Below are 23,973 nucleotides of genomic sequence, written 5' to 3' on the forward strand. Positions count from 1 at the left end.
CTATGAATGCTTTAAAGGTTTTTATGCTTTTTATAACTGAGGTAACAGAGTTGACCAGAATGTAGGGACGGACACAATTATTATGATTTTAATTAATGAAATTACAAATATTACAAAAACTAGATATTTTATCCAATTGTTTCTGTAACTTTATAGAGTAAACACAAAAATATGAAAATTAGAGTTAATTATTTGATGATAATTCAAGCTGAATGTAAGATAATAATAGGTGTAGTGGCTTTCAGTTATTATTTTTTGGTGATAGCTTAATATAATTAGTGTTATTATTCAAAACTGATTTTTTTTTTTTTGTTATTGAAAAATAACAGTAGGTTTAGCTGGGAGACGTAATGAAAAACGGGCTGAACTAATAATGTCTTTGATTGCTGATTTTCTACAATCATCATCCTCTGAAGACACTACCCAGGGCAGCAGGCGGCGGAAGTGCGTCATATGTTGCTGCGGCGCACGACGGAAGTAGAGTTTTCTTTCTGCCGGCGCGTGATTAACGCACTTCAGGTCGGGTATATTTGATACATTCTCATATTGTGCTTCATGACCTTCTGAAATGCTTTCTCTGACGCACGGTTTAAAGGATTTAAGCGTGCTGAATGTTTTAATATCTCACATCCGGCAGCTGAACATGTTTTAATCAAAGCTGGCATATTTTTACCATGGTTTTATTGTAGTAAGCATGGATTGCCATGATTTAACTAACCATGCTTTATTTATTTGTTGTAGTAAAACCATGGTTAATTTCCCTAAGGGTTTAAGTCATGGTTATAATATTTTAAGTTTTCTTGGGCACTTTTGTGTCTCTAATAATTAGTAAAACTAGTATTGCAGTATTTTAATGTAGTTTTCAATCACTGTTCTGACTCAGAAGATATATTTCAGCAACATTACATGGCCAAAACACACATTAGACCGCAAACAGAGGTTAATACAAACACTCAATGGTGTTTAAAGTGAGTTTTGAGTAAAAGCGGAACATAAATCTGATTTATTATCTTATGATGCTACAGTGTGCATGAATGGTATCGTGTTATTTGAGCGGAGATCTTCTCTGAAATACCAGTATGGACTAGGATTGTTGTCATTTTTAAACAAAAACACACCGGTGTAAAGTGTAGGCTTACATTGAAGGGGGAAAAAAAATGCTGTTTTATAAGAGAAGTGACTGACTTTTAGCGACAGGTGGGATTCAGCTTACGGCACTCCTCATTCATTCCTATTGGATCCGTAAACGGCGACTGAGTGTCGCTGGGAGTTTGATTAACAGTCTGAAGCAATCATAATGCCAAATCTGCCATTTTTGTCCGACAAACAAACCAGACAGGAGTAGATTAACGTCGGTGGACTTGAACTTGAAAAATAGTGTGCATTGACATCTTTTCACAGTTGATACCTTCTGATGTTCATTCATGTTTATTTTGTGCTATAACTAGTAAAGATGAAGAGATGATCGGTTCACATGCTGCTTGAACTGAGGTGCTACAGCGATCAGTCACGACACATTAAAGAGCCACAAAACAGAATTTTGTTCTTTAAAAAATGACAAAATTTGAACTCTGAGACTTTTTCATACCAAAAGTAACCAGCTCTGTCTTGTATGTCGGCGCTCTGCCAGTGTCCTATTTGCTCTGTGATGTATTTTTCACTGCATGAGAACATGATTTGTGGCATAAAAGTTCCATGGTTTGTCGGACGTAGCAACAGTAACCAAGGGCGGGTCAATTTAGAGTAGCGGAAGGTTGCTGGTTCAGGTTCTGAGATGAAATCATAAACATCTTTCTCACAGCAGAAAATTACATCTGGAGTTTGTGCTTGACTGCAGGGTCAGAGGTACCTCTTATATATGGCATCTTTTTATGCATTTAAACCAATTTATTAAACTGAAAAAAAAAAATACAGCCGGACAGAAAATGTAGGCGTCACATCATTGACCCATATATGAAAGACTGTCCCTGAAAAGATAAATTTACATTAATTTAAAATAAAATAATGTAAAAAAACCTTGCCTTGCCTCAACTTTCCTTTTAATAATCATGTTTGTGTTCAGATGTTGATGATGAAAGCGCAGGTGGATGTGGTCTGCTGTAAATCAGTAGGAACTGATCTGTCCATGCTGGATATTGAGGATTTCATCACAGAAATCTGTCGGCTGAAGAAAGAGGTGGCTTCACTGGAGACAAAGCTGAGAGAAAGAGGAGACAAACTGAACAGAGAGGTTTGAACAGCTCTTCATTTCATCCTTCAGCTCAAACACTCAATGACACTTCTTTCACAAACTCAGTTCTTATCAGCGTCTCAGATTAAACCAGCAGCAATATATAATAACTAATCTCCAATATAACCAGCAGAGATAACTTCTGAGTAATGAGGTTAATATCAGCAGCTTGTTCTTTATTTGTGTTTATCTGTGATGTTTGTCAGGATGTGGAGAAGGTTTCAGTGCGTGTGACTGATGGGACAGAAGCTCAGGATTCAGTCTGGAGCGTCAGAGATCAGAGATCCAGAGACACACAGGACTCAGAGCTCAGCCTCACTTTACTCTGTTATACTGACGCTCAGGATCATGAATCCACTGATCAAACCTCTGACTGTAACGCTGAAGAACAGCAGATGCTGCAGACGCCGCTGAAGATGTGCTCCGTCAAACTGGTGGACTGCAGGAACCTGATAGAGAGCAGAGCAGAAGAAACCACCGCAGAGCAACAACAACAGAGTCATGAGGAAGAGCAGGAGGATGATGAGAATAATGATGAAGATTTCATTCCTCCAGGTTTGTTTCTTCCTTTTATGACCTTTTGTTGTTTTTGATGACAGAGACTCTGCAGGATCAGGTTCATATCGACTGATGGTGCAGATTCTCTGAGATGTTTGGGAACATGATGGAAAATGTTAGTAGGCCTGAACTATTTATGGGAAAAAATCGAATTGACATATTTCTGATGATTTATTCATGGGATTAAAATGTCCGTTCTTTTAAGAGCCCCAGGTTTTCTGTGCTTGTTCATAAGGCAGCTGGATTTTGCCAAACATCACATTATGGTTGTTTTGCAGTATATTGTGATAATTATTCATACATTATGAAAAATAATAATTAATTAACTGTAAAAATGAAGTATTATGCAGACACGGTCTTTTGCGTGGAACAGCATTTACAACAAACCAAGCAGCGAAAAACAACAGTTGCTTTTTATTAGAGATGTAACGATTAACCACGAGCCGGTGGAAAATCGATTCAAATGGGTTGAGATGCCAAACAAATCACGATACAATTGGAGTAGGAGTTTATATGAATGTATCTGACTGTCTTTAGAAACGTTTACGGGGAATTCTCTTTTCATCTTGTCTCTGAACAATGCAAATTAAAGTCGTGTTCATACAAGCACAGCTCTGCTTAGTTTACAGCGGTAACCAAGGAAGCACTACATCATTGCTGTTCATAAGCACCACCCATAGACCTAATCTGTGTCTCATTTAGAAGGCTGCGCCCTCCGGAGGTCTCATTCGAAGGGTGCATACGTTATCGAGGCTGTCTCATTTCAGAAAAGCAAGTAGGACACTCCGAATGCGTCCTTCTTTTACAGGAATTCGGAGGATGCATCAGGTGTATCCTTCGCTGCTACAGATAACCCACAATTCTTTGCGTCGCCATAAACAACCGTCGTTTATTTGAAAAATGCCGGCAGATCAGCATGGTGGTGTTTTCAACTTAACTTAAAATACCTCCAGTAAAAACAGAAACTTTGTTCTTAATATCCTCTTCCTTTTTTTCTCTAACAGATGTCTGTTATATGTATGCTGCAACTCCTCAAACATTGAGCAAAATAAAACTAGTAAAAGCATTTTTATTTTCTAATTACTTTCCAAATTTAGAAATAATTTTCCTTCATTTAAGTAGTGTGAGAGCGCAACGATGCTCTAAATGTGTTGGCAAATCAACGTGATATCCGTCCTACGAAGGCCGTCTCGTTTTTAATTCTAGGTTGAGGACACTTCCTTACGCATCCTACAGAGGATTGGACCTCCGGAGGATGCATCCTTCTAAATGAGATACAGCTCTATAGACGCCCTATTCGACCGCTCCAGGCACGTAGATGCGGCCACCATCTTGGAACGGTATTTTTGACGTCATTCACCATACTGTAGGTTAGAGCCCTGCACAGGCCTCAAATTTAGGCCCCGGTCTAATGAAGTGTCCCCAACTAAATGAAGTGTCCCCAACTAAGCAAGCCAGAGGCGACAGCGGCAAGGAACCAAAACTCCATCGGTGACAGAATGGAGAAGAAACCTTGGGAGAAACCAGACTCAGTCGGGGGGCCAGTTCTCCTCTGGCCAAACGAACCAGCAGTTCAATTCCAACTGCAGCAAAGTCAGATTGTAAGGGCTCAACTGCTTCCAGTGGTCTTTCCCGATGGCTGTCTAAGTGGCGGGGTCCTCACTGGGGATCTGTCTCTGGCTCATCTCGGTGGCCTGGTCTCTGCTGATGTTCAGGGCTGTAGAGGTCGTCTCTGGGTGCTGATCCACCATCTGATCTGGATACGGACCGGATCTGGTGACTGCAGTGACCATCTGATCTGGATACGGACCGGATCTGGTGACTGCAGTGACCATCTGATCTGGATACGGACCGGATCTGGTGACTGCAGTGACCATCTGATCTGGATACGGACCGGATCTGGTGACTGCAGTGACCATCTGATCTGGATACGCACTGGATCTGGTGACTGCAGTGACCATCTGATCTGGATACGCACTGGATCTGGTGACTGCAGTGACCATCTGATCTGGATACGGACTGGATCTGGTGACTGCAGTGACCATCTGATCTGGATACGGACTGGATCTGGTGACTGCAGTGACCATCTGATCTGGATACGCACTGGATCTGGTGACTGCAGTGGCCATCTGATCTGGATACGCACTGGATCTGGTGACTGCAGTGACCATCTGATCTGGATACGCACTGGATCTGGTGACTGCAGTGACCATCTGATCTGGATACGCACTGGATCTGGTGACTGCAGTGACCATCTGATCTGGATACGCACTGGATCTGGTGACTGCAGTGACCATCTGATCTGGATACGCACTGGATCTGGTGACTGCAGTGACCATCTGATCTGGATACGCACTGGATCTGGTGACTGCAGTGACCATCTGATCTGGATACGGACTGGATCTGGTGACTGCAGTGACAATCTGATCTGGATACGGACTGGATCTGGTGACTGCAGTGACCATCTGATCTGGATACGCACTGGATCTGGTGACTGCAGTGACCATCTGATCTGGATACGCACTGGATCTGGTGACTGCAGTGACCATCTGATCTGGATACGCACTGGATCTGGTGACTGCAGTGACCATCTGATCTGGATACGGACTGGATCTGGTGACTGCAGTGACCATCTGATCTGGATACGCACTGGATCTGGTGACTGCAGTGACCATCTGATCTGGATACTCACTGGATCTGGTGACTGCAGTGACCATCTGATCTGGATACGCACTGGATCTGGTGACTGCAGTGACCATCTGATCTGGATACGCACTGGATCTGGTGACTGCAGTGACCATCTGATCTGGATACGGACTGGATCTGGTGACTGCAGTGACCATCTGATCTGGATACACACTGGATCTGGTGACTGCAGTGACCATCTGATCTGGATACTCACTGGATCTGGTGACTGCAGTGACCATCTGATCTGGATACGCACTGGATCTGGTGACTGCAGTGACCATCTGATCTGGATACGCACTGGATCTGGTGACTGCAGTGACCATCTGATCTGGATACTCACTGGATCTGGTGACTGCAGTGACCATCTGATCTGGATACGCACTGGATCTGGTGACTGCAGTGACCATCTGATCTGGATACGCACTGGATCTGGTGACTGCAGTGACCATCTGATCTGGATACGCACTGGATCTGGTGACTGCAGTGACCATCTGATCTGGATACGCACTGGATCTGGTGACTGCAGTGACCATCTGATCTGGATACGCACTGGATCTGGTGACTGCAGTGACCATCTGATCTGGATACGCACTGGATCTGGTGACTGCAGTGACCATCTGATCTGGATACGCACTGGATCTGGTGACTGCAGTGGTGGCTGGTGCTAAAAAATCTTGGGTGGGCATAAACAAACTGAATCACACTGTTAATGCAACAGCATGACTGAATGCAATTGTTAAATAACCATTTAATAAGTGACAATAATGAATCATTACTACATCAAGTTAAACTGCATTGTTTCAGTTACCTTCTGTGTCGTTGCCCACAACGCTTCGGGGACAGGACTTTGAAGTAGCAAACAGGGAAACAATAAAAGGCATGACTTATATCGCATCCAGCTCGCCAACTCCGTCCAAGCTCCATGATCTGTATTTTTATTTTATTTTTGTCTTCATTTGAACGCCTTGTGAAATCGAATTTACTTTGATCTCGGAAGAGATATTGCACCTATTTGACAGTCAACGATGGTCCAATCACATGAGGCCAAAACCAATAATATTGATTTGCTAAGATCAAAAGTGGGAGAGTCAGGGGCGCAGTGCTCTGCTCCCCGAGGACAATCTGAAATAAGACAATTAGAGCTCAGCTTCAAGTCACATGCATTTCATAAGTTTACAGACCTAATAGACACCCATTAGTCCGGCGCCCCTCTGTAACGCGGCGAACGAGCTGTGAGACGTGCAGATCCATTTGCAAGCTTTATTCCAAGACGGGGACAAAAACAGAGGCAGGGTCAAAACATCGGCAAACAGGTATAACACAGACAAGACAAAGAGTAATCCGAGGGCAAGCGTGGGTCTTTGATCAGCAAACAATATCTAGAGGGCTTGAGAAGATGGGTAATCCAAACGAGGTACAAACGGAGTCCGAATGGCGAGACAAGGGTTAATCCAAGATACTCAGGCAGGAAACAAGGCAACACGGAATGACAAGACTAACTAGAACTGGAAACTAGACTCAGTAAAGCACAACTAGGACAGTGCTAAACGCTAGACCAATACTCTGCCAATCTGGAAGAGGAAGTGCAAGTCTTATAAAGCGTGTCTGAATGGATTCAGCTGTGTATGTGTAAGCAGTGCCTTCAACTGTGTGTGTGTAATCAGTGAAATGGATCATGGGAACTGTAGTCTAGAGTGACATGTAAAAGTCTGTGGTGTGAGAGTCAATGTAAAGTAAAGACGACATCTGGTGGTGAGCAGACGGAAGGCTACGGACTGGATTCGTGACACCCTCACACACAAAACAAACTATTTATATATATATATATATATATATATATATATATATATATATATATATATATATATATATATAGGTGCTAACATGACTACCAGTCGAATAGTATGACTAAATAATACAATTTTGTGATTTTTCAATATATATTTAACTTATTTTTAACATGTTGAAGTAGGCTTCTACCCTGGGTAACTTGATGAGGGCGGTGCCCCAGCGCCACTGGTTTGGATGATGGTTAAAATGCAGTGGTTTCCTCTAATTTTAAATGGAAAGAGCACATACAAAGCCTTAGTTTGTTTATATGGAGATATTTATTTTATTTGTTTAACTTGCTTATTTGATTTGGCGTTTGTTTTAAATTCATTTTCACAAATAAACGTGCAGCCATAGGCTAATAAAAGGACACCTCATTTACTGTATAATGTCTTCAATCTCATTTTGATAAAAAAAAATTGGGAGAATTTAATTGTGAAATCAAAATCATGAATCGAATCGAATCATGAGTTGAGTGAATCGTTACATCCCTACTTTTTATTATTGTTGATTTGACCTGGATGCATATTTTCTTAATACATGATCATGACAGAAGAATGGAAAGACATCTGGATTAAAGTGGATGCTCTCTAACTTTATTCAAGACCATTTTAAATTTATTGTATTATGGTTTTGTTACTTTCAGATGTCAATGATGGTTCATCTTCAGATGGAAATGAAGAAACAGTCTCAACCTCAAAAGAGAAACTGAAGAGTTTCTCCTGCATCACCTGTGGAAAAACATTCAGCAAAAAGGGTAATTTAGCGAGACACGAGATAATACACACAAAACAGAAAGACTTCGCCTGTAGGAGATGTAAAATCAGCTTTCCTAACATAGAAGAGAGGAGACTTCATTCAAAAGAGCACAGGAGACTTCATTCAAAAAAGCACAGAATGAAGGAGTTTCGCTGCGAACAGTGTGGGGTTTTTTTCAATTCTTCAAAACTAAAAGTTCACTTGAAGACTCACAGTGAAAAGTCTTTCCACTGCAGTGAATGCCACAAGTATTTCAGCACCAAAGCAAATCTTGATGCTCATAAGCGAATCCACACTGGAGAAAGACCTTACAAATGCCCTCACTGCGAGAAGAGCTTCAATCATGGATCTCATCTGAAGAAACATGTGCGTATTCACACCAATGAGAGGCCGTACCAGTGCAGTGAATGCGGGAAAACCTTCACAAACTCAAGCTGTCTAAAGTCACACCAGAAAATCCACTCTGATGAGAAACCGTTTCAGTGCAAACACTGCGACAAACGATTCCGACAAAGACCTAATCTGAAATGTCACGAGAGGACTCACACCGGAGAGAAACCGTATCTGTGCTCCTACTGCGGGAAGAGCTTTGCTAGTACAACTCGTTTTAAAGTACATCAGAGAGTCCACACTGGAGAAAAACCCTATCACTGCAGCATCTGTGGGAAGAATTTTCGTAAGTGTGCTATTTTAAAAAACCACAAGAGGACTCATACTGGAGAAAGACCTTTCAAATGCTCTCAATGTGACAAGACGTTTGCTCGATCAGACATCCTCAGGGTCCATCAGCGAGTTCATACAGGAGAGAAACCTTACTCCTGCTCCATCTGCGACGAGAGATTCGCTTATTTAGGTAGTTTTCAGACCCACCAGAACAAACACGCTAAAGAACAAACTGCTCCAGAATCATCAGAGTGACTTTTCATGTCTTGGATTGCCAACAAAGGCTTTATTTTGTCAGTTGCTTTCATCATTCATGCCGTGTGATATATGACAGTGACATCATGCACATGATGATTTTAATTTAAGACATACACAATATATACAATGGCTGAATTGGATTTCTGAACAGCGTTCTAAAGTCTGGATATTTAGTCCAGCATCACTGAGTGATTTCACTGTTTGTGCAGGATTACAGTCCAGAGTTGTAAGTTGTGATATTTGTGCCTTTCATTTTACTCATACACCTTGGAAATATTTTAATTCATTCATTAATAAAAGTGTGAACTAAACATTACTCAAGAAAAAATATACTCAAGTAAAAGTACCATTACATTCCAAAAAATGTAGTGTACATAGAGTAAAAAGCACTTGTCCGAAAAACTACTTGAGTAAGAGTAAAAGAGTGGCTTATTTAAAAATACTCATGAGTATTGAGTTGCGAGTACTGAGCTGTGTATTCTACCCCCTCATAATAAACGTTGTACACTGCAATTTAAGCATTTATACAACATTGTGTATACTGTAATTCACATTATATTGGAAACATTAAGAATATCTATCATTCAGCAGTTTTAATTTTGACTGCCAACTCTTTAAAGTACATCAAAACAACAAAGAAAAACTATTAAAGTGATGAAAAGATGAAAGTTATTCTCAGTACAATCATCACCATTTAAATAAAAAAGTTAAAAAAAAAAGACTTAAAATCAAGTGTAAGGCCACTGAGACAGAGCGTGCTATTATTGCATATCAAATATCAATGTTTAGGACAGTGCAAAGAGGGCAAACAGCATTAGAAACTCGTACGAGAGTTTAGCACCACACAGCATGTGATGGGTTAAAATGGGATATTAAAAAGAGTCAATTTATCTCCAAAACGGTGCCAGTTTTAGCATTTTGTAATAAAGAAATGAGAATCATTAACCATGATAATTTGTTACAATTTTAACAAAAATGCACATCGTTCTAGAAGGAGGGCATTATCTACTTTTACACATTTACTCAAATATTTATGCTGATTAAATAGTATTACCAGGGAAACCTTTTCAAAAGAGAAAACACAGAAACTCAAGTCTCTTTGATGAGCTGCGGTGGCTGCAGAGTTTCATTTCCCTCCCCTGGTAACTTGACAGCAGAACTCCGAACAGTTTGGATTTGTAATATGAATCGTATAAAATCCTGTGAACGTGCACGGGACCCTCCAAGAGGCTGCGGTACATATGCCCGAAAGTGCTACTCCCTTAAGTGCCACCAGGCAACTAGATCACCAGGAACAGATAGATTTTGACTGGACTATGCTTGTGAAATTGCATCCCCTATCCAGTGAGACAAATGTTGCTTAGACACAGGCTTGCCTGTACACTTCTTTTCAAAACATAAAAATAGTTTTGTATGTAACTGTCGCAGTGGACGAGTATGTTCAATGGATGTGTGTAGTGCTCTGGCAGGACATAGAGAAGAGCTATCCAACCCTGTACCTGAACAAGAGAGGTCTGGGTGAAAAGCATCAAGCTCAATTACCTTATTTATTGTACCAGGCCTAAGGACCTTGAGCAGGAATGATGGATTTGGCCAAAGATAAACCCCTGCATTTTCCGCCTTCCATCTCAAACAGTCTTCAGTGACTGAGTGTAATTGACTAACCCTCTGAGCTGAACATATTGCCAGGAAGAAGACTGTTCTCCATGTCAGGAACTTTAGATCAACTTGAAACCAAAGGTTCAAAAGGTGCTTTGACCAGTGAACGCAAAACAATAGTAAGATCCCAAGCGGGTGATCAGTAGAGTCTCTAGCCTCTGGTGCCAAATTTGTCCCTCCGCCTGAGACAGGAGATCGATTCTCCTTGGTAGCTGCCAATAATTACCTTGAACCACATGTACAAGAGTCGGGAACCAGTGTTTCTTTGGCCATCTTGGGGCCACAAGCAAAACTTTGTGATGGGCCAGTGCTACCCTCCTGAGCACCAAGGGAATCAAGGGTAGAGGAGGAAAAGCATACAACTCTTCTGGCCATTCTTGAGAATTCCCTGGTTGTTAAGGGAATCCCAATGAGTTGTCTCTGCCATTGCAAACAAATCAATCATCGTCATACCGAACTGTCCCCATATAAGTCTTACCACTTTGGGATGGAGATGCCACTCTCTTGGAAGAGGCCCAGTTCGAGACAGCAGGTCTGCTGCTTTGTTTGCTACTCCTAGTATGTGCACTGCTCTGAGAGACAAGAGTATCAGAGATGATCAAGAAAGTAGTTTAATTGTCACCTGGAGACATTTGATTGGTGCCACCCTGGTGATTGATATGTTGGACTGCAGACATATTGTCTGTCCTTATCAAGACATGTTTGTTCTGCAATAATGGAAGAAAAGTCCTCGGAGAAAGGTAAACTGCCCTGAGCTCCAGAACATTGATGTGCTATAAGGTCCAGGGAGGCTCCCAGAAACCTCTGACAGACCTGCTCCCCATCCCATCTGACAGTCATCTGTTGTTATCACAGACCCCCTCGCTGGGATGTTCAGTTGTGATATTAACTTCTTCCAAGGGTGTAACATCTGGATACATCTCTGTGTTACCCTTATCCTCACATGTCTGTCTAATTTTGGGATGTAATTTGAAGCTAATTTGGGCTCTGAGAGGGCCGAGAGGAATCACAAATGCTGCAATTATACCCAGAAACTGCTGAAACTGAATTAACTTCATCCTCCCTTTTAGATGAAATGACTGAGCTAGACAATTTTATCACACTTTGAGGAGATAAACATGCAATCATTAGTTGGAAATCCAGTGAAACATTGTCCCCCACTGTCCATTGTCTGTTGTCAGTATATCTGAACAATTGCCTTTTTCTGTAATAGTGTTGTAATCGTTTTGGCTAAAATTTGTGCCTGGACTCTTTGGGGGTCTTTGATTACGGTCATACAAACCCCTATAAAGGTAGGAAGGTGCTGCTGTAACTGTATACTGTATCCCATCTTGATGATATCTAGGACCCAGGGATCTGATGTGAACTTCTCCCAACTGTCCAGGCTTAGTTGGGAGCATGCCCCATCGACTCCAAGACTGTTATGCAGGGCTTCCCCAGGGTTTGGGACCCCTGGGAATACGCTTCTTCAGAGATTCTCGCCTAGCTGGAGTGTGAGGCTGGTCAGTTTGGTAAGATTGTCTGATGCCTTTATTATGGGATCGATAACCCCTAGTTAGTAAATGAAGACTCCATTTAGTACTGTTTTGCTCATTTTTTTGTAACAGATTAATTCGTATTGGACTCTGAGTTTCTGTGCGTGACGAATTTTTAGGATGACAAATAAGAAAAAACGCATACGAAAATTTCAGACTCGGTGTGCAATGACCTTAAATATAATGATTTCAGAGAGATTTGACATCTAATTAAAGTAAAAAAAATCAGTTTTTGTTTACTGCCTAAAAGAGAGAAGCACATCATCAGTTCAGTAGTAAGAAATGTAATGTTATCCTAGTTAAAATCAAATAATTATTAATTTTTAATGTTTGTAAAAATAAAATTCACATTTTTAAAACCCAATATTTTGTTTAAGTCATTGTTATTTTGTACTTATGAAACATAAAATCTGAGTATGGTACATGGTAGTTATTATAAAGAAATCCTACATAGTAAAGGAAAATTCAGTCTCATTTAATTCTCCTTATGATGGTTAAATGTGCTCTGATTACGTTTAGTGATTAAACAATAGCTCTGCAGAGTTTAGCGCCAACCATCTCCAGCTTGGAAGTGTCTAGTAATCCTGAAGACCTTGGATCAGGTGTGTTTGAGTAGGGTTGGAGCAAAACTCTGCAGAGTTGTGGCCCTCCAGGAACCAGTTTGAGAGCAATGGGTTAGGCCAGTGGTTCCCAAACCGGAATCAGGTGTGTTCGATAAGGGAGACATTCAAAAGGTGCAGGGCAGGGGGGCCTCCAGGACAGGTTTGGGAACCACTGGGTTAGGAGAACGTTCCGGGACCCTTCAGAGACCTTTCTGGGAACCCTCTAGGAATGTAAATAGAACGGTCCGGTAAATAGAAGGGAATGCTCTATTTATGTTAAGAAAACTTTCCTGGCTAACCAACTTGGAGGTGGAACGTTCTTACAAATGTTCTGAGAACCAAAAATTGTTAGCTGGGCACAACCTTACACCAAATTTCAGGCCTTAGGCAAGCATATATTGAGATAATTTAATTAGAATTCTGAAATTTACCATAACCTATAGAGGAAGATGCTGATAACTTGACTGAGTATTTGTAATTTGTTACTACACATGTAACAGACGTAGGCAAGTAAGTGCTGGTGCGCTCCTTTAGCCTCCTCGTTAGAGCGCCCGCCTCCCGTGCTGGAGGCCGCGGTTGGAATCCCGCTCGGAGCGAGGCGAAGTAGAACCGGTTCAATATTAACTGTTTGTTAAAAAAACTATTGAATAATTATATTGTACCCACAGTTGTCCTGATGTGCAGAATATCAGCATGAATGATACGGAAGAATGAAGATCAGAAGCTGTTTGTCAGATATGTACTTGAATGATTCTCATGAAATCTGTCAAGACTCATCCATTTTGTAAGTAAATGAAGCCAATATTTAGGACCATTAAGGTCAGATTTACCCCATATACAGTGTTTATAGGTGATTCTGTAATTTCAGGCATATTTGGTGTCCAAGTTTACTTCATTACTGCATTGTTACTTCATTGTCATGAATCACAAGATGTTAAAAGTAATAACATATATATATATATATATATATATATATATATATATATGTGTGTGTGTGTGTGTGTGTGTGTGTGTGTGTGTGTGTGTATTAGAGGGTGACACTGGAGTGGATTTTCAAACCTTAATATTTGTATTCTTTATAATTGCACTGTCCTTGGAGCGGACCTGACCTACATTTCACTGCTGGTTATACTCTGTATAATTGTGTATGTGACAAATAAACATCTTGAATCTTCCAACAATCACCCACTGTCTGCAAATGCAATTTTAACAATGACATTACAAAGTGATGTCACAGACAGCCTTATTGAAGAAATAGAAGTCAAAATCAGAATGAAATAAATTTAACATAGGAGATGAATTAAGATATTTTTATGTGAAATTTTGCTAATAAAATAAAAAAGGTTAACAATAAATTCTAGATCTTTATTGCTTTTGTTTTCATAATATATGATAACATTCTTTAACCTCTTACGACCCTGCGGCCTCATATGAGGACGTTATATTTTAGTGTATTTCTCTGAGACTCTTTGCCACAGTGTTAAGTCTGGATGTCCTGTACCGAGCACATTCAGGGCTTTTCAGAGATACCAATGATTGGATGTTTCACCATCACCACTCCCTCGCCTTGGTCTTCAGATATGTCTGAAATTAATTTAGTGACACTCTTATGGAAATATGATCATATTTTGTAGTTATTTAAATCTAACTTTTAAACTGTCAGAAATCAACATCTCAGGAAAATGTTATGGGGTTTCAAATCAAAATATGACTTTGTTAGGAAACAGGACGTTGATTTCATACATGTCCTCATGTGAGTAAAAGCATGTTTATTACGGGTTTTGGGAGACATAACAAATGAATAGGGAAATAAATTCTATTTCAATATTCTATTAAATATTATTATGAAAATCTGGTCAATTATTACTCCCGTTATTACACTTCTTTTTTTATTACATGTTGCCCCAAAAACACATTAATATGCTAATTAGATTTAGTTTATAGATACATATAATGAGAAAACCCGTTTATATTATCATAGCATAACTTTTGAATGAAAATATCATTTTTTATTTATTTTTATTTAATTTTTTTTACATTATTCTAAATGCTCTAAACAATTTAAAGACATGATAAAAAAACATTTTTTTTTTTCCTAAAACTTTTTTTCTCGTGTCTTAAGAGGTTAAAGTAAAGCAATAATTAATATTTGTTAAATAAAATATAAATTCTGCCAAAACTGTAAAACAACTTTACTGTCAAAAAATAAGTGAGCATCTTTCTCATTATTACAAAAAGGACACGCATAATCTTGATAGTAAAGCTTTAGATTTAGAAGGGTAAATGCAGAATTATGACGTGTATTTATTGTATTTTATTACAAATCTAAAACTAACTAAATTAACCAAGAATATTTCCCTCTAGGAGATATTTTTTGTTTTTTGAAAAATATTACAAATATGTGTATTATTGCATTTTTTTCTCAGTTAGCTCATCCATAGCTTGCATAAGTTTAATTTTTTTAATGCTCAAAAAAAAAAAACTGCATAAATTTTTATTTTGGATGTGATTAATCGCGATTGAACTAAAATTAATACAACCCTCAACGTAAACGGATGGACAATAATAATAAAAAACAAAAAAAATACTACTTTCCCCCCAGCGTGGCCCTCTATGACGTCACAAAGGGCGGGACTCCTGGAAGAGCACGCGCACAAGACTGGCTCCAGAAGGATTAATCTGTCATCGTGTTTCGAGATTACGAAATGTCACCAAAAAAGTGTGTTTTTGGTTGTGTGTCGAAAGAGTAAAGCTTGTACAGCTTCCCGACGAACCCAGCGTTAAGGGAGCAGTGCCAGTGGGTGCAGTTTGTGTTTCCGGGGCAGCAGCGGAAGTGCTCGCTTGTGTTTGTTTGTTCCGACTCTTCAGCGAGGAGTGTTTTGTAAACAAGGCCCAGTTTGACGCGGGGTTTGCGGATCGGTGGATAATGAAAGATGCAGAGATCCCAGGAATAAAAGATCCCGGTCCTGAGTCGGTTAGTTAATGACATTAATGTCTGGGTTTAGTTGAACACTGGCGCGCAGGTGCATGTAATATAAACAACAGGAATACACGGATTATTATTAGTTTATTATTATTAGTTTATCTCGTAGTTTTGTACAGGACTGTAAATGCGAGCAGAATATCATGTTTTAATACCTCAAACCCAGCAGCTGAACAGATGTCTTATATGAAAGGGACTTGTATGTTGTATTATAGTAGAAATCTCCAGGTTAATTTGGCATTATAATGATAGATTCAAAAATTGTTCCTATGTAATTGTTTGTATTTGCAGCTTTTTATTAAATGCTTTTTATGTTTAGATTGTTTTGCCGTATTAACCCAGACATTCAGTTGAAAACCATAACAAGTTATTGTAAATATATTTGAACTAAGAATCCATAAGCATATGAAGGCATTGATATAATGAAAGTGTGCATTGTTAATGGTCAAATATACAATATTAATAATAAAATATGGCCATTAACTCTAATGAACATAATTTTTGTATTTATTGTGTAACAATTATATCATATATGAAAGATTAAGATATGTGATATTTAAAAAAATGTTAAATTAAAGCAGTCCAAGGAAACTGCTAATCGTATGTAAATGAGTTTGATCAGTTCATTATAAATGCGTGTTTTAGTAGCTAATCATGATGTGTTTGTGTTCAGATGTTGATGATGAAAGCGCAGGTGGATGTGGTCTGCTGTAAATCAGTAGGAACTGATCTGTCCATGCTGGATATTGAGGATTTCATCACAGAAATCTGTCGGCTGAAGAAAGAGGTGGCTTCACTGGAGACAAAGCTGAGAGAAAGAGGAGACAAACTGAACAGAGAGGTCTGAACAGCTCTTCATTTCATCCTTCAGCTCAAACACTCAATGACACTTCTTTCACAAACTCAGTTCTTATCAGCGTCTCAGATTAAACCAGCAGCAATATATAATAACTAATCTCCAATATAACCAGCAGAGATAACTTCTGAGTAATGAGGTTAATATCAGCAGCTTGTTCTTTATTTGTGTTTATCTGTGATGTTTGTCAGGATGTGGAGAAGGTTTCAGTGCGTGTGACTGATGGGACAGAAGCTCAGGATTCAGTCTGGAGCGTCAGAGATCAGAGATCCAGAGACACACAGGACTCAGAGCTCAGCCTCACTTTACTCTGTTATACTGACGCTCAGGATCATGAATCCACTGATCAAACCTCTGACTGTAACGCTGGAGAACAGCAGATGCTGCAGACGCCGCTGAAGATGTGCTCCGTCAAACTGGTGGACTGCAGGAACCTGATAGAGAGCAGAGCAGAAGAAACCACCGCAGAGAGTCCTGAGGAAGAGCAGGAGGATGATGATGATGATGGGAATAATGATGAAGATTTCAGTCCTCCAGGTTTGTTTCTTCCTTTTATGACGTTTTGTTATTTTTTATGACACTTGAATGTGAGCAGAGACTCTGCAGGATCAGGTTCATATTGGCTGTTGGTCTCTGATGGTCTGATATTCTAAGATATTTGGGAACATGATGGCAAATTATAGTATATTTATTATTTTTCCTCTCTGTTGAGATTTTGATCTAGTGTGTGTGTGTGTGTTTAAGAGAGACATATTTGCTGTGCCTAGGCTGTACGATTTGGCCAAAAATCTAATTTCAGTTATTTCTGTCATGACAGAATTATTGTTAAATTGTGAAAGAATTACATTGCAATTGCAATAATACTGTTATACTGTAAAATTAAATGATAAAAATAGTCAAATGGATGGCGACTGTTGCATTTCCAAACTCACTTTATCAATATGTCTATGCATGAGTTTATTTAAAGGGGTCATATGATGCGATTTCAAGTTTTCTTTCTCTTTGGAGTGTTTCAAGCTGTTCATGAATAGATGAGATCCCTGAAGTTACAAAGACTAAAGTCTCAAACCCAAAGAGATATTCTTTATCAAAGTTAAGACTTGACCACGCACTCCTAAAACGGCTCGTTCAAACACGTCCCACATGTCTACGTCACGGTGTGGGGAGATTTGCATAACACCACCCAAACGTATACGCAATGAAAGAAGGCGGAGCTAATATTCTGGCTGTAGTGTTGTTGCTGCCGCCGGCGCCATGTCCTGGAGACGCTGTTTCGTTCTGAAAGTACTTTGTTTAAAAGAGGACACAACTAGAAATCAGTGGTTAAGTTGTATTTACAACACTGTTCCAGAACAGTTCAACCCAAATATTAGAGTGTGTGCAGCGCATTTTACAGAGGACTATTTCCTGAATCTGTGAGAGTAGCCTACAATGCCAGCTGCACAAAGACTGTTTCTATAAAGTGGGGCAATTCCAACTTTGCAAGAACAGTCTGGCGCTTCTGACTCTCAGCCTGTAAGTGTTTTCATATTTAAAGAATTTGCCCCTGACGACTCAAACGAGGGTTTTGAGCAGCGTAGAGTAGTGCTTGTTTGTTGTTTCTTCGATCACAAATGCAGACATGGTAATTTTTACGCGGCTCGATGCAACGCAACACGTAAAAAGAAAGGATAAGTCATTATAATCACTAATTATGTCCCCACTGGATGCAACAAATGCCTCGTTTATAATGGGTTTTATTGTTTTTGTGTCATCACGCTGGGACACGGCATCCCAATATAGTGAGGGGGCGTAACATTTCTGTCACACGCTTGAGGTATTCGGCCAATCACAACGCACTGGATAGCTGGCCAATCAGAGCACGCCTCGCTTCTCAGAACGATGAGTTTTGTAAAAATCGACGCGTTACAGAAAGGCAGGGCATAGAGGAGCAACAATAATATACAGTATGTGGAAAATAATGTGTTTTTTGAACCTTAAACTGCATAAACACACAAAATAATGTTATTTTTTAGCAACGTCATATGACCCCTTTTATTAACCTGCAGCCTTTTTGTTATTATATAACTGCGATAAACCATATTGCACTTTTTTTTTTTTATTAATTGTTTACTCCTAGACTTATATAGACATATGACATAATTTCTGTGTTTCCTGAGTGACACACAAACTCTTCTCAAATATATATTATAACCATTTTGTTCATTTCAGATGGCAAAGGCAGTTCATCTTCTGATGGAGAAACAGTGTTAACATCAAAAGAGCAGCTGACGGTCAAGAGTTTTCCTTGTGCCACCTGTGGAAAAACACTGAGTTCACAGGGTCATTTAGAGAGACACGAGAGAACACACACAGAACAGAAGGACTTCAGCTGCAGGAGATGCAACATCAGCTTTCCTACCGCAGAAGAGAGGAGACTTCATTCAAAAGAGCACAGCGGGAAGAAGGAGTTTCACTGCGAACAGTGCGGGAAGGTTTTTTTCATTCATTATAATCTAAAAGTTCACTTGAAGACTCACAAAGAAAAGTCTTTCCACTGCAGCGAATGTGACAAGTATTTCAGCACCAAAGCAAATCTTGGTGCTCATAAGCGAATCCACACTGGAGAAAAACCATACAAGTGTCCTCACTGTGAGAAGAGCTTCAATCATGGACCTCATCTGAAGAAACATGTGCGTGTTCACACCAATGAGAGGCCGTACCAGTGCAGTGAATGCGGGAAAACCTTCACAGACTCAAGCTTTCTAAAGTCACACCAGAAAATCCACTCTGATGAGAAACCGTTTCAGTGCAAACACTGCGACAAACGATTCCGACAAAGATCTAATCTGAACTGTCACGAGAGGACTCACACCGGAGAGAAACCGTATCTGTGCTCCTACTGCGGGAAGAGCTTTTCTAATCCAACTCAATTTGGATTTCATAAGCGAGTCCACACTGGAGAAAAACCCTATCACTGCAGCATCTGTGGGAAGAATTTCAGTAAGTGTATTATTTTAAAAAACCACAAGAGGACTCATACTGGAGAAAGACCTTTCAAATGCTCTCAATGTGACAAGACATTTGCTCGATCAGACATCCTCAGGGTCCATCAGCGAGTTCATACAGGAGAGAAACCTTACTCCTGCTCCATCTGCGGCGAGAGATTCGCTTATTTAGGTAGTTTTCAGACCCACCAGAACAAACACGCTAAAGAACAAACTGCTCCAGAATCATCAGAGTGACCTTATGTCTTGGTCTGTGAATAAAAAGGCTTTATTTCTGCAGATGCTTTCATTATTTCATCATTTACAGTGCATCCGGAAAGTATTCACAACGCTTCACTTTTTCCACATTTTTTTGTTACAGCCTTATTCCAAAATGGATTAAATTATTTTCCTCAAAATTCTACAAACAATACCCCATAATGACAACGTGAAAGAAGTTTGAAATATTTGCAAATTTATAATTAAAAAAAATCACATGTGCGTAAGTATTCACAGCCTTTGCCATGACACTCAAAATTGAGCTCAGGTGCATCCTGTTTCCACTGATCATCCTTGAGATTTTTCTACAATTTGATTGGAGTGCACCTGTGGTAAATGCAGTTGTTTGGACACGATTTGGAAAGACACACCTGTCTGCATTAGGTCCCATAGTTAACAGTGCATGTCAGAGCAAAAACCAAGCCATGAAGTCCAAGGAATTGTTTGTAGACCTGTTGGCACAGATCTGGGGAAAGGTACAGAAAAATTCTGCAACATTGAAGGTTCACAGAAGCATGTGGTCTCTGTTACCCTTAATGGAAGAAGTTTATGACACCCAAGACTCTACCTATAGCTGGCCTCCTGGCCAAACTGAGCAATTGACTTATCGGTAAGCCCCTCCCCTCAAACGCAGATGAGCCAATGGCAGTCAAGTATCAGCTGCACAGGGAGCAGAACTCGGACATCTTTAGGTTTCAGTGCCATAGAGAAACTCTGGAAGATCCAAAGCTCACATCGGTTTGATGGTGTTTAAATAGCGGACCTAAATAGCGGACTGTTCTCACATCATGTACAGTTTAGATCAAAAACACATAAACGAAGGTCTACATTTCAGTGCCTCTCCATATTGAAATGGTTGAATGTAAATGAATTTAATTGTATCCTGCGATACATGAATAGTGTTGATCCGGGATGTTGGCATCTGCGATCGTGACGACCGTAACATGATCTGATGAAGCTCAATTCCAAGCATCATGTTTGAAGGAAACCAGCTCTGCTCATCTCCTGCAGAGTAACATCCCAAAAGTAAAGTGTGCTGGTATCAGCCTCATGCTGTGAAGCTGTTTTTCAGCATCAGGGACTGAGGGACTCGTCAGAGAAGAAGACAAGCTCAATGCACCAAAATATAGAGAGAGCCTTTATGAAAACCCAGTCCAGAGCATTCAGAACCCTAGACGGGCAGAAGGTTCACCTTCCAACAGGACAATGACCCTAAGTGGCTTATAGACAACTCTGTGAATGTTCTTGAGTGGCCCAGCCACAGCCTGGGCTTGAACCCAATCAAATATTTCTGGAAAAACCTGAAAATGTGCGTCTGCCCCATCCAACCTGACAGAGCTTCAGTGGTGAGAAGACTGGCAGATAATTGCCAAATGCTAATGTGCAAAGCTTGTCTCCTCATACCCCAAAATACTTGAGGCTGTAATTGGTGCCAACAGGACTGGTTCACTTCCTATCTCTCTGGCCGCACTCAGTTCGTTCAATTTAAATCTTTTAAATCCAGTCCCTTCAATGTTACTTCAGGTGTTCCCCAGGGCTCTGTCCTGGGGCCCCTGCTCTTTATCATTTACCTCCTTCCCCTGGGTAGTATTTTCCGTAAATTTAACATTCAGTTTCACTGTTATGCTGATGACACCCAGCTCTACCTTTCGACCAAACCCTCATCTACTCTCCCACCCACATCCCTTACTGACTGCATCTCAGAAATAAAAATTTGGTTTACACAGAATTTTCTCAAATTAAATAGCAATAAAACCGAGGTTCTCCTCATTGGCACTAAATCTACTTTATCTAAATCCAACAGCTTTTCTCTCACTATTGATAGTTCCTCCGTTTCACCCTCCCCTCAGGTTAAGAGTCTGGGTGTCATCCTTGACACCACATTATCTTTTCAATCTCACATCAATAATATTACCCGGTCTGCCTATTTCCACCTAAGAAATATTAATCGTCTCCGCCCCTCCCTTACCCCCCACACAGCCTGCATCCTTGTCCACAGCCTCGTCACTTCACGTCTTGACTACTGCAACTCTCTCCTGTTCGGTCTCCCTCACAAATCCCTTCATAAACTTCAATTGGTCCAGAATTCAGCTGCTCGCATAATAACACAAACACCTTCCATTCATCACATCACCCCTGTTCTTCAACAGCTTCACTGGCTTCCGGTTCAGTTTCGTATCCATTTCAAAGTTCTTTTATTAACATTCAAAGCCATTCACAACCTGTCCCCCCCATATCTGTCTGATCTCCTCCAGGTTACAACCACCTCCCGCTTACTCGGGTCATCCTCCTCCATACACCTCTCTGTCCCCCGTGCCCGTCTCACCACTATGGGGAGCAGAGCTTTCAGTCAATCTGCTCCCCGACTCTGGAACGCACTACCACCACAACTCAGAAACATTGATTCGTTCTCTCACTTTAAACTTCAACTTAAAAACGCATCTGTTTAAAACTGCTTATCATATCTAATGTACTGTAACATGCTCTGCCTCTTTTAATTGTTCTTAATATTGTTTTATTTTCTATATTTCTTATTCTGCGCTGTTTTAAATGTATTATGTATCTTTGTACGGTGTCCTTGAGTGCCGAGAAAGGCGCCTTCAAATAAAATGTATTATTATTATTATTATTAAAGGTGCTTCAATAAAGTACATAGCAAAGACTGTGAATACTTATGTTCTAGGGGTTTTCCTGACTAAGGATTTTTATAGTCAAATCTACATTTTTCAAATCTCGCTGATAGTCGACTGATAGTCGAATCATATGTTTGGGGGCAAAATACATCACCAAGAGTCAAGTCAGACATTCGACAGTCATAATTACTGACGTTAACACACAGGGAAAATGTGTTTGGTGTGTTGCACTTGTCGGGCTCATGTCAGCGGCAGTTTACCCGATTCAACATGTTCAAAAATCCAGTCTTTCACTCCGTCTGTGTCAATTTGAGTCCTGTTAAAGATTTAAATCCTCCGTCGGTCACAGATTATAGAAAGTGAAACTGAAATCTATAAATCTATAGGGGTGCTTGGATTTATTCACGCACTTTAAAATATTTATTTACAGCCGCTTTCTTTTCAGATTCTTATTTACAGCATTATCACAATAGGCAATATATTTGAGCACCCCCATATAGACAAAATGGCATGATCATAACACCTCTGCGAATATTCAACTGTGAGACTGGGAGTCAGATCAGGCTCCTCCTGTTGAAGCATCGAATCTTTGACTATATGGGCTCACCCCTATTATGTACATGTGATTTATTTTTTTGTAAATTTGCAAAGATTTCAAGCAAACTTCATTCATGTTGTCATCATGGGGTATTGTTTATTTTGAGGAAAATAAATGTAAAGGTGCCATAGAATGCAATGTTTTAAATTGTTCCCTGATATCTACATATAAGCTTAGGTAAGGGCAAAAATCCTCCAGAAACTGTTTTACATGTCCATCTACCACCTTAGGATTTTTCCCTAGAATGACATGGTCTGTTATAACCTTATTTGGAGGGATGATGAATAATAATGCTGAGCTCTGCTCTGATTGGCTGTTTCACAGCAAACAGATCTCTACTGTCCGGCCTGAAGATGGAGAGATTAGGCATCCAAAGTTTTATTTTGGGGGATAAACATTAATGATCCTGACTGTATCATCACAGTTATGTTGGGATTCACCTCTTTTTCAGGGAACTTGCACAATATTTAGATAAGGAGGAAACAATGGTGTGTGAGGCTCACTGTATGTCATTTCCATGTACAGAACTCTTATTATTCAACTATGCCGAGCTAAAGACAGTTTTCCATTCTATGGCATATTTAATCTATTTTTTAATAAGGCTATACATAAAATGTGGAAAAAGTGAAGCACTTTGAGTACTTTCTGGATGCACTGTATGTGTCAAAACAAGAACAAAAATGTGCGCACACGCACACATAATAATAATAATAATAATAATGAGATTAAAAAGTCAAAATTATGACTTTCTATGTCATAACTGACTTCTTGCCAGAATTTCAGCTTTTGTCAATTTTGATTTAAAGTCATAAGTAACATTTTCCTAATTTGGATTGTTTTTGTTGTTGTTGTTTTTTTTTTTTTTAATAATGTAAG

At 39.9% G+C, this 23,973-nt stretch overlaps 3 protein-coding genes across 3 annotated transcripts in view; 2 read left to right on the forward strand and 1 right to left on the reverse strand.

Moving 5' to 3' along the window:
- LOC306872949 (uncharacterized protein) overlaps nt 1-23,973 on the reverse strand; it is an 819,728-nt gene that overhangs the window by 258,657 nt on the left and 537,098 nt on the right. The gene's annotated exons all lie outside the window — the stretch shown is intronic.
- LOC306872910 (uncharacterized protein) lies at nt 458-9,682 on the forward strand. The gene is made up of 4 exons (XM_079421833.1): nt 458-519; nt 2,063-2,230; nt 2,437-2,785; nt 7,953-9,682. Exons 2-4 carry the CDS (start codon nt 2,063-2,065, stop codon nt 8,981-8,983), a joined length of 1,548 nt encoding a protein of 515 aa, XP_079277959.1. The 5' UTR covers nt 458-519; the 3' UTR covers nt 8,984-9,682.
- LOC306872907 (uncharacterized protein) lies at nt 15,404-22,523 on the forward strand. The gene is made up of 4 exons (XM_079421829.1): nt 15,404-15,756; nt 16,439-16,606; nt 16,813-17,158; nt 18,833-22,523. The coding sequence occupies exons 1-4, from the start codon at nt 15,709-15,711 to the stop codon at nt 19,843-19,845; spliced, it is 1,575 nt and encodes a 524-aa protein (XP_079277955.1). The 5' UTR covers nt 15,404-15,708; the 3' UTR covers nt 19,846-22,523.

Source organism: Barbus barbus, assembly GCF_936440315.1.
Source record: "Barbus barbus genome assembly, chromosome: 7".
Lineage (NCBI taxonomy): Eukaryota > Metazoa > Chordata > Actinopteri > Cypriniformes > Cyprinidae > Barbus > Barbus barbus.